We start from the raw sequence: 11,744 nt of genomic DNA, 5'->3' as shown, positions 1-11,744 counted from the left end.
TAATATATGCAATATTTCGTACATAGCTAGATTATAATGTTTAAGATCCAAACATCTCAAGGATGCAAATGAGAAGGGCATTAAATAGTATTTATAGATATACTGGGAAAATGATTGAATTGCAAAGGTTCAAATTTTCCTTAATCAACTCCGTTGAAGGATCAACTTTATGACCTTGTGCAAGTTTTGCTAGATAACAAACATGCCTATAATTTAAATGTAGATTTTGGTGTAAGTAATATTCTTTTTAGTGCTCCAAGTCAACACATTCCTACGAAGGGCCTTTGATGCTTAGGATATTTGAATGATTGTTTCATGATCCTTTAATTATTTATTAATGCTCAATGAGTGCTATTAATTACTACGACATAGCAAATTTTTATCTAAATGCATATAAGTTTACTATTCAACAAGAGTTCAAAATTTAAAGTTTAAGTTAGGTTTATAATATGTTGAATCACTCTCACACGTCATAAGATTAACTCATAATAAAGAATGCCACTTGAAATCATAAATTTGGTATAGACATACAAACTAACAATAATATTATTTTATTAAAATACAAACAAATAAAACTAAAATAAAATAAAAAATAATACAAGTGAAAATAAATATAAAACCCCGGAGATTTGTCAACATGCTTATATCACTATTCTCATAATAAATTTCAAACTAAATAGAATTTAATATAAATAGGCTACTTTCACCATTTACTAAATTTGAATCGAGATTTTGTCACGCGGACAAACAAATGTAACAACTACCCAGTTTTCTTCCCCAACAACTTCGAAGAAAAGACCCAACCAAGAGGAATTCCAACCGAGAAGTTGATGTCTTTGACTTGCTGAATAATTTAATGGTCTTGTAAAGTCTCTAATGCGAGATTGTCCATTCCAGCTTTGACAACTTTTGCCAACCCAATACTCGTGTCAACTCGACGTTTCATAGTATATGGCATTCGAGTCTTCGGTCCCTTCTTGTGCAATTTCAATGGATGATGCTGAGTGTTTTCAGATTCCAGTTTGGTGTGGGGTCTTTTCAGTTCTTTGGGGTCTTTTCAGTTCTTTCTTGCTCATTCACTGATTTCGAAAGCTATATCAACTTCTTTTTGATTCGTAGGTTTTCTGCATGAGAGAATCAGGAATGGTAAATTCGTGTTACCCATTTGCTTTGATAGTGTAGAATGTGAGGACTGTACATCCAAGCTTTGTGTTCACAAGGGAGGGAGATATGGTGGAAAGATGGAGAGCTTGTGCAGATTGGAGCGGCGAGGAGAACAAGGCGTTTGAGACGGCATTGGCTATCTATGATAAGGATACCCCCGATCGCTGGCACAATGTGGCTTCCATGGTAGGAGGAGGGAAGAGCCCTGATGAAGTCAAAATACATTATGAGGTTTTGTTGGAGGATTTGAATTGTATAGAGAATGGGAAAGTGCCCTTACCAGACTATGCATTTGATGACAACGCAAAGGGTATAATTCAAATTGATGGGGAACATGAGGAAGGAAAGGGAAATGCCTCTCCATGCCAAGACATCCATTGGACAGTTGACGAACAGAGGTAATTATTATTTGGCCTTTCTCTCTGGTTTTGTGTGTTAGACAGCTCTCGCTTGATTCATGTTGCTTCAAATTGGAAAGCTTTGAGAGAGAGAAAACTGTTATTTTACCCTTTGAGTCTTTTTATTTGAAACAAGGTCAAGCCCAAATATGATAGCACTTTGAGATTGAATGTATCTTTAATTGTGGGGCAATGATTTTATGGTAGTTTCTCCACCTATGTAGTGGTTAATATCCAAGGTCTGCAGTCCATGGTTACGATGCCAAATGCCCAAATACTCTCTTGTTGAGTCGAATCTCTGGGAAAATGGTAAAAGCACACACTTGCAGTCATTTTCAACTTAGACAATTTATGCAATATACGTGGTGAACTGATCTTAAGATTTCATAATGGTCCCAGTTTAGTGGCTTGTGCACCATTTATAACTCTCGGCCAAGTAATTGCCAAGCCCTTCACCAATTTTCACTTCACTCTTCAATTTGCAGGGTTTTTCCTGCGTTTTTTGTGCAACTTTGCCAACAACATAGGCTCTGTTTGCAAATTGTCGATGTGCAAGGAAATATGCACTCTGGTTAACGTCAAATCGGCTAAAAAGAAAGTCTTTATACCATAATCCATGATATGTATGATTGCCACATTCGAAGCAAAATAATGGCAGGGAACCTAACCTGTCAGTTACTTTTACCCATATCTCACATTAGTAACAAAAAATTGTAAACAAATTTAAACTTGGGCTTTCAAGATTTTACAGCATACTTGAAACATGCTTTTAAAGAATACATAGTAACTGAGAAGTGGCAGACAAAAAGTAGTAATTTTGTGTACTGTAGAGTGATCCCTTAATCATACAGTAATTCATAAGATAAAATGGAAGAAAAAATGAATTAGAACTATAAAGACAATAAACCCATATCTTTCCTTCTGTCCATTTAAGGGCAATATACTGTGGATCTTAAAAGAAGCTTTATTTTTACACTATTGGAAATATATATGTAATCGGCATGATTGCCATCTCCATTGTCAACAGGAAACTCATATGAGAAGTGGAAAAATTTAGGAGAAAATTTGGGCTAAAGAAAACATACGTATCATATACTAAAAACCTTTAGTAGTTTACTGATACCAGTAAAGTTGTATGCATATTTATCTTTTCTTTCTTGAAAGCTTCCTGTATCTTGGGAACAGGCCTTGAAGTTCATGTCTCCCTGACTTTAATAGCTGTAGAATAGAAGGAAAATTGGGAAACCCATTTAAAGTTACATTGTCGAATATAGTGACCAAGCTCAAATGATCTCAGTGATAAATATGATGGATGATGTTCGTAGATTCCACGTACATTTGAGTATGTACTGTGATCTTGTGATGCCCACTTTTTGAAATAGGATTTATCAAATAATAATAAAATTAAAATATAAAATGGGTATGTCTCTGCAACGCAATGGTGGTTGTGATCCCTGTTGATAGGGAGTTCTTTGGTTTGAATTCGCTGCAGATCAAAATGCATATTCATGGCAGACAGATGAACAGAAGACATTAATACTTAAAATGTTGAGGCAGATACTGCTGTTCAGGGGAGGTGATGCCTGCACCGATGTCCTATCAACAGAGAAGTGGTTACTGCAAGCCCAAATACATTGCTGGGAGATATAAGGGATCAATGAGGGAGATACAAGTGGAGTTGCTTGGAGAGACAAGGTGGGTGGGGGGTGTAGACGGGAAATATAAGGAGAGACCAAAGTGATAAGGAGGGGAGTTATAAGGAGGCAAATTCAGCATGAGACAAATCTAGGAGATGTTAAGGCCTCAACACTAGTAATGTGTTCACCATTGGGATGCCCCCCCAAATGTGACTCTACTGGCTCATAGCTTCAGTCAAAAGCATTTACAGAAGATCAAAAAAATAGAATATAACAGAATAAAAATTATAAAAGAAGTATATAACATAATTAAATTTAGTTACTAAAAGTTGCGACTCCTCAAACATGAGAGATAAAAAGGGAGAATAAAGCTTCATTTGAAAAGGAGGAGAGAGGAAGGAAGAGCAATTTGGAGAGTAATATATTATTCTCATTGGCGACAATGAAAAATGGTGACTATATTCTAATGAGAGGTGGTGACTCTTTCACCAGTAAAGTATATAGAATATTCCATTCAAAGCAAAAAAGGAAGAGGGACAATTAAAGAGTATTATTCAGATTTTGAGGGTAGACTGAGCCAAAAATTTCCATTTGATAATGTAGATTGATATAAGAGATGAGCCTGATACGAGAAATCGAACTTTAGATATATATATATTTTATCTCATCTTGTTTGAATAAGAATTATATCTCTAACTACATTTTTTTGCTCCTGTTTTAGCTTTGGAAAAGTAAAAGGTGATCCCAGAAGGAGACATTACAGTGGTATCAGAGCATGTTCTTGCTAGCTTGAGGGACATTACAAGTTGTATTTGGAGGGTTTAAATGAGAAGTTATTGGAGATCATTTTATCATGGATTCAATTGATTATCACTTTAACCAAAAAGCAGGTCAGAACAGACTTTGTGAGCAGATTTTGAAGGTTAGTAATCAAATTGTTTTAGATTTTCTGAGAAGATTGTCTCAGACCCTCTTGAGCAGAAGTTTTTGAAGAACATTAAGCAGATTTTGAAGTGCTTTTGTTGCAGATCTGAAGGGCTTTTATGTACAGACCTTGAGTGGACTATAAGCAGATTTAAGAAGCAAAGTTTTCTAGCAAATTGCTAAAGGAGTTTCAGAACTAATTCAAGAAAGAGATCAATCATTTATTCTTTTATTTCTTTGCAGGAAATAGATTGATTATTGCAGTGAATAAAGACCATTTGGACAATCTCAAACCCTTGAAACAATTCAAAGATTTGGTCTGTATGGAAAATTCAAGAACACTGTTGTACAATTATGCCAAAGGTAGAGTTGAAAGCTAAGATGACAGTCCATAGAATGTGATAGAGAGAAGCCAAGCTTGTGTTGCACGGATGAAGTTATGACAATGCAAATAGAGATATTCATGACTTTCTAAACCAAGAAGAAGACACAAGAGCGACAAAAGTTTTGAGAACTAACCTTACATGGAAGGGTAATGAGAAGTTATAGTCCTATGACTGAGATGAGAAACAAGTTTGATTATCCCAAGGGATGCATTTAGTCCTGGTTAGACATTCCTGCCTCTTGTGTGCCAAATAATGAAGTGATTTCCCCAAGGGACTGGATCTAGTCTTGGTTGGACATTCTATGTCTTTTGGATTGGTCACTCCAAGAGATGGATCTAGTCCTAGTTGGACATTCTTGCCTCTTGTGGATTGGTTACTCCAAGAAATGGATTTGGTTTTGATTGAACATTCCTACCTCTTGTGGATTGATTACACTAAGGGACGAATCTTGTCCTAGCTGGACGTTCTTATTTCTTGTGGATTGATTTCTCCAAGAGATGAATCTGGTCGTGGTTGAAGCCTCTTGTGAATTGGTTACTCCTAGAAATGGATTTGGTTTTGGTTCGATATTCATGTCTCTTGTGGATTGGTTATTCCAAGAGATGATCTAGTCCTAGTTGGATGTTCCTACCCTTTGTGGATTGGTTATTCCAAGAGATGGATCTGGTCCTACTTAGATTTTCTTGCCTCTTGCGGATCTTGTCCTAGTTGGATGTTCTCGCTTCTTGTGGATTTGGTTCTAGTTGGACGTTCCTACCTCTTGTGGATTGGTTACTTCAAGAGATGGATCTAGTCTTGGTTAGATATTCTAGCCTCTTGTGAATTAGTTACTCCAAAGGATGGATCTAGTCCTAGTTCAATGTTTCTGCCTCTTTTTGAATTGGTTACTCCAAGAGATGGATCTGGTCATGGTTGGACATTCCTACCTCTTGTGGGCCAAGTGAACTAGGTCTACATGTATTCACATGTATGCTTTGTGTTTCACGTGTGTTCTTTGCGGATATATTCATGTATCTATTCCGTGTATGCTTTGTGTCTTCATGCATTCATATGTATACTTTGTGTTTTCAAGTGTACACTCCATGCTCGTTCTATATTTTTGGTTGATCTAGAATATAAGAATAACTAGAGTAAACTTAAAGATGTGAATTTATTATATTCAAGGTCTTAGATACGAGTCATTCTATCATGCAAACATTGATTTTTTTGCGAATACAATTGGTACCATTATGAGATGGTCTTGATCATTTTTCTACAAGATGAGAGAAATTGTCTTAAGTCAATCTTTGCCAAGTTTTTACTATCAATCATTATTCACATTTGAAATAAGGGAGAACAAATAAATGATAATATCAAAGTTGTACAATGGAAGGTAGATTATGGATGGGATTCCATGTTCATTCAGTCATTGTTTGAGGACAAGCAATTTTTTGAAGGACTATGATGTTCCGTTTTTTAATAGGATTTAATAATAAATGATAATAAAATTAAAATATAAAAGAATACATATAAAATTGAAATTGAAATATAAATTATAAAATTAGAATATAACATAATTAAATTTAGTTTAGTGAAGGTTCAAAAGGCATGAAATGAATAGTTGCGACCCCATTAAACATGAGATATAAAAAGGGAGAAAAGAAGTTCATTTGAAAGGGCAGAGAGAGAACAAAAGAGAAAAGGGAAGGCATGAAGTAAGCAAGAATTAATAAAAGATAAAGATAAATTTATTAATGTCCAACAAGTGACCACAAATTGGTCAAGGGGACTAAGAAGTACAAACAAGGGGGCAATGCCTAGTAGAGACATCAAAAAATGACTAGAGAAAAGCACAAATCACAACCAAGGCAACAACCACAAAGAGAGAGGCAGCGAGGTAGGAGGGGAAAGCAAGCCCACAACTCACCAAGCTAGCACCAAGAAACTAGAGCAGTGAAGGAGAACCTCAAGATGAAGGGGCAAGCTGTAGAATGATGCTGCTAAATGTTCCAAGTACAACTAGAGAGGGTGACTTCTATGTGTAGCCTCTATGGGGTCTCACAGGCCTAGAGTGATTGGGAAAGGTAACCAACTACCTTTTGGTGTTGTGTGTGGGAAGAGTCCCAAAGGAGGAGGTAATGAGTTGGCAAAATTTAGGGCATAAGGGGGGCTGAAGAGAATGATCCCGAAGTCTAATGGCTTCCTACAGGTAGAGAGCAAGGCATCTTTGAATTGTGAATTGAGAAAGGTGGAGAGATATTGGGTCCCTTTGAAAAGTCAACATGAGCTCCCTCTGATCTCATAGTAAATAGGGTAGCGGAAGATAAAGTGTTCCTCAATCTCAACCTTGCTAAAGTTGTAAAGTTGGCAATTTTTGTTAGTTCTTTCCAACTGGTGGTCCATCTCAACTTGGAGCCAATGAAATCCAACCCAAAAAAAACTAAGAGGAATCTTGAGGGAATGTGACCAAGTTGCCTAGACATGTGTCCCCAGCCTAAAATCCCCTGTCCTCGTACAAGAAACGTTTTGAGGACTTTGTGACAACTAGGGGACATACCTACCTCGTCCCCTTTATTTCAAAATTTACAGGAAATCTCCTAGAAACTCAAGGACTTCTAGAATTTTTTTTGGGATGCTCGTACATCCCAAGAATGGCTGGAGATGCCTTGGAAGTGTCGGGGCAGGTAGGCATTCGCGAGGAGAGAAGTGACATTAGCACTTACAAAACATATTTTCTTTTATAAAAATATTTTATTTTATTTTTAATTTTAAAGTGGCCTACCCCTTCTAAGTTCACCTTAACATGCTTATTCCTATATGGTAGTTAATTCCTACTATTTGGCATCCTCTGATTAGCATTTGACAACATTACATCAAGAATTGTGAAATAAAGAATGTTGCTACAATCATGATACATGCTCAAAATCATATAGAAGGCTATTTGCATGGAGCTGTGAAAGTCTGAAAAATGCATTACAGTCCTAGAACATGCATCTTGATGTCATTTGTTGCAATACATGAGTGCTGGGTTGGTTTTGGGTTGATTTGGGTCCTTTGTGGAAGATTTGGTAAATATTGGAGGTCGAATCAAAGTACCATCTTATTGTAACAAACCCACATCACAATGGGAACTGTATAGAAAATATGTTCATATTAAGATCAGACTACTTACAATGAGTTGGAGTTGTAGCTTCAAAATTAAATTATAATAGTATGATTTAATTTGGAAGGTGGGTTATTGTGCTTATTGCTATTGAAAATGAATTTCAAATTATGTTCTTGGGTGTATTCATTTGTTACACTATTTTTTTAATATTACATGCATATTGACAATAATTTTGAATTATAAATGCATGTTGAGCATTGAGTTTGACCATTGAAATGTTGTATTTAAGGTTTTATGATGTTTAAACCTACATTTCGCAGGTAGGTGTCCCCTCCCAAAAAGACCAGGTTTCCGAGACGGGGACGTCCCTAGGATGGGAGGATGGGTATGGGATGTCCCCCCGTCATCTCCATTTTGCAAAAAAACACAAAAGACGTCTCCGATACTTGGGGACATTTGGCAAATAAAAATGGGACATATTTATGCCCCGAGTATGATAGGGGACGCCACAAATGTCCCTCAATCATCAAACAATAAAAAGCATATATATTTTTATCCTAACTTGGTTGTCTGGTGGGCCCCACCCCTCCAATGCCCTAAAAGATAAAAACGACCACATTATGGTTGTTTTGACATTTGTTTGGTTTTTCTTGTGAAGTTGGAGTGTGTTGCAGTTGGCCGGGGTTTTCATTGTGCAAGAAGAGGAGGTGATTTTTTTGTTTCCAAGAGCTTGAGCAGGGGTTTGAGCTTTCTCTATTGTGCACCAAGTAAGTATCAAACTCTTTATGCTTCCATTTTCCATTTTCTAAATGGATTTGCAGCTTAAAAAGTTTGATGTTTTTAGAATTTTTTCATTGTTTCAGCTCATATTTTCATTGCATATTTAAATCTCAAAAGAAAGCACAATGAGCAGTAGTGGAAGTACTACTATTAGTGGTGATGAGGAGGAAAATGTGGTTGGGGGTGATATTGCTAGTAATGGGACTAGGAAAGGAGCTGATCCTAAAACTAATTTGTTTAAATACCCTTCCACCATCATGAAGGATTTTGAAAATGTAATGTCCCCAATTTTAATAAAGTACTCTAAATAATTAATGGTCCCAAAATTTCAAAATATCATTTGGACCCTTAATTATTTAATAAAGGGGCCCAATATTTACTGATTATTGGTAAGTGTTTGTTGTGTCGGCATACTTCGTAAATACTCGGGAGTTTTTTCCGAATGTGTATTTATGTGCGCCATGTAGGAAGTTGTTGGTATACGATTTGGATTATTTCTTTGTATTTGCGAATTTTTGTTGGAGTTTAAAATTGTTCACCATTTTGGAAGTGGAAGATCTTCCCTACTTGGCTCTCCAGTTTCGGTGGGATTCAACCCTCACCCTATTCTTTTTGTGTATTACTTTGCTAAGATCTAGCAAATTGGAGCACCATCTTTATTGCAACTATATTCCTTGTTTGGCTACAGATTGATGTCCTGTGTGTATCTAGTGTTTAGTGTTATTTTCATAACATCACTCTCTGCTTTATTTGACTTATTTCATATTTCTTCTGTATGCCTATCAATTATCACCTGCACTGTACGCGATCAACACTTCACTCCATCATTACTCCCTCCATTTCTGCCAGTTACACTACCATCTCTGTCTCTTGCCCATCGTATGGACCCTAAGTTGTACGCCACTCTTTTCCTCTTCGTATGGGGTCTACACTGTACGTCCCCTGATTTCTGCCTTTCTTACGACAACCATTCTTTTTGTCATCTTTTGTCCTGCCATCTACCATCTTCCATCTGCCATTTTCCATTCGCCATCTGCCATATGCCATCTACCATCCGCCATCCGCCATCTTCCATCTTCCATCCATCGTCTGGCATTTGGCATTAGCCATCCTGCCATCTGCCATCCACCATCTACCATCTACCTGCCCACTTCTAGTCTGTACGCCAACCTCTCCTCCAGCTTGTACGCTAGCATCTCTTCTAGTTCTTGCCAAGTATGGCCAGCTAGTTCCTTCCACGTACGGCCATCTAGGTCCTTCCATGTACGGGTAGCCAGTTCCTTCCACATATAACCATCCGGTTCCTTTCACGTACAACCATCTAGTTCCTTCCCCGTACGACCATCCTCTTTCCACTGTACAACATCATCCTTACCTCCATTCAATATAGTCACAAGAAATTAGTTGTTGCACAAGTTTTTGGGTGTAATAGGAATAAATTGGGTTGTTGGATACAATACGGGAACATTACAGTGGTATTAGAGCTAGTAATCTTGCCAGCCTGTTGGGATGATTGAGAGATTTTGGGATTGGGATGATATTATGGTGCCCAATGGCGATGGAGAGTGGTGGATAAAGGCACTACAAAAGATTGGCAAAGAGTTTAGCGAGGATGTTGATCTTCCATTAGATATATTAGAAGTATTTTTGTGTAAGTTGGACCAATTACCTTCAAGATTTATACAGAGGATCCTTTCTCTAATTAAGGATGCCTTATGTCAACCCAAGCTTTTAAGACACTATGAGAAGGAAATAAGGTTGGGAGTTGCAACATGTCTTAGTGAGATCTTGAGAATTTCGGCCCCTAGAGCACTGTATGATGATAACACCATGATAAAGATATTGCATTTGATTGTTGACAACTTTCATAACCTTGATGACTTTAGTGGTGATCCATCTAGTAAGAGATTTACAATATTGAAGAATTGTGCAAATGTCTAAGTAGGTAACCTCCTCTTAGATCTAGAGTTGCAAGACTTGATCCATGATATGTTTCATCACTTCTTGGTCACAATCAAGGAGTGTCATGATACCAGGGTTTCAATTGCTATGGAGAAACTTATGATTTCATGCATTGAAGAGATGGATGAAATACCCCAACCTATCACATCTATGTTATGGGTCATTCGCAGTCTCGAATGTGTTCCTTCTATTGCAACATGTAAATTGGTCAATAATTTATTCAAGCATTTTGAAGAAAAATTGACATCTTAATGCACAAGGCTAAGGAGGTTGGTTATGGGAGTTAGAGTGATGTGGGAAATAAGGAGTCACATGAGGATTTGGAAGAATCTGTTGCTATGTCTATAAGTGGAGAGCACCTAAAACTTCAAGATGACGAAAAGGGTGAAGAAGATGCTTGCACTAATTTCATCGAACCGACACCTGTGGATCAATTGGAAAACCTGTGGATCAATTGGAAAATTTGGGCCCTATCAATGATCCTCTGAATGAGCAAGCTCTACCAATAGCTGTTCAACTTTATGGAGATGCTACTGATGATTCCTTGCAAGAGCAACCACAATTGGTTGAACATGGAGTTCATTATTCAGTTGTGCCTAAGTCGTGCATGATTACAAATTTTCCATGTGAAGGGATTCCTCTTAAAAACAATAGGATCCACATGAGTTGTGAGGTTCCTGTAGAGATTGATGGTTTCATGAAGGTTGTGGATTTGGACATCGATACAGTTTATGTTTGGCTTCTTTGGAATCCTGGTGATCATGAACACTTTCTCTTCACTAGTACAGTGACAACGTTGACTGGTATAGTGGAGGTGTCAATTGGCATAATGCCCATTGGTACAGGTATAGTGGTAGTGTCATCGAGCCTTATGACAATGTCATTTGGTACGGTGGAAGTGCCTAGCATGGTATCGATTGCCATAGTGTCAATTGATATAGGTACGGTGGTAGTGTTGCCTAGCATTGTGGTAGTGCAAGCTACTACGGTGGAATTGTTGAGTGGCATGGTGGCAATGTTGATTGGTAAAGGTATTGTGGCAATGCTGATTGACATTATGACAACATTGACAAGTACAATGGAGGTATCATTTGGCATGGTGGTAGTATCGACTGGTGCAGGTTCATTGGTAGTGTCGCTCGATGTCATAGTAGTGTGGACTGATAAGGTGAAAGTGTTGACTGGCATGGTGTCAACTAGTAAGGGTACGATGGAAGTGTTGACTGACATCATGACAATACTAATTGGAACAATTGTGGTGATGATTATTATAGTGACAATGTTGATTGACACAATGGTAACCATGGGAATAGTAATAGTGTTGGAGTGTGATGCATTCAGTGAAGGCATTGTATCCGCACTAATTCAAGACCATCCTCATGGAAGTGGCAAGATTCACCTGGTTGAT

The 11,744-nt window shown here is 37.5% G+C and overlaps 1 protein-coding gene across 1 annotated transcript in view; it reads left to right on the top strand.

Moving 5' to 3' along the window:
- Window positions 1–859: 859 nt before the first annotated feature.
- LOC149578670 (protein RADIALIS-like 3) overlaps window positions 860–11,744 on the top strand; it is a 65,356-nt gene continuing 54,471 nt past the window's right edge. Inside the window, exon 1 of the mRNA XM_089830993.1 lies at window positions 860–1,562. Within this exon, the coding sequence (XP_089687119.1) occupies window positions 1,231–1,562 (332 nt within the window). The 5' untranslated portion in view covers window positions 860–1,230. The remainder of the gene's footprint in view (window positions 1,563–11,744) is intronic.

The sequence above is a fragment of the Cupressus sempervirens genome, chromosome 1, assembly GCF_028749045.1.
Source record: "Cupressus sempervirens isolate cs-2001-9-10 chromosome 1, ASM2874904v1, whole genome shotgun sequence".
In the NCBI taxonomy this organism is placed as follows: Eukaryota; Viridiplantae; Streptophyta; class Pinopsida; order Cupressales; family Cupressaceae; genus Cupressus; species Cupressus sempervirens.
Note: the sequence above shows the minus strand (reverse complement) of the source record. Positions and strands in the feature narration are given on the sequence as shown.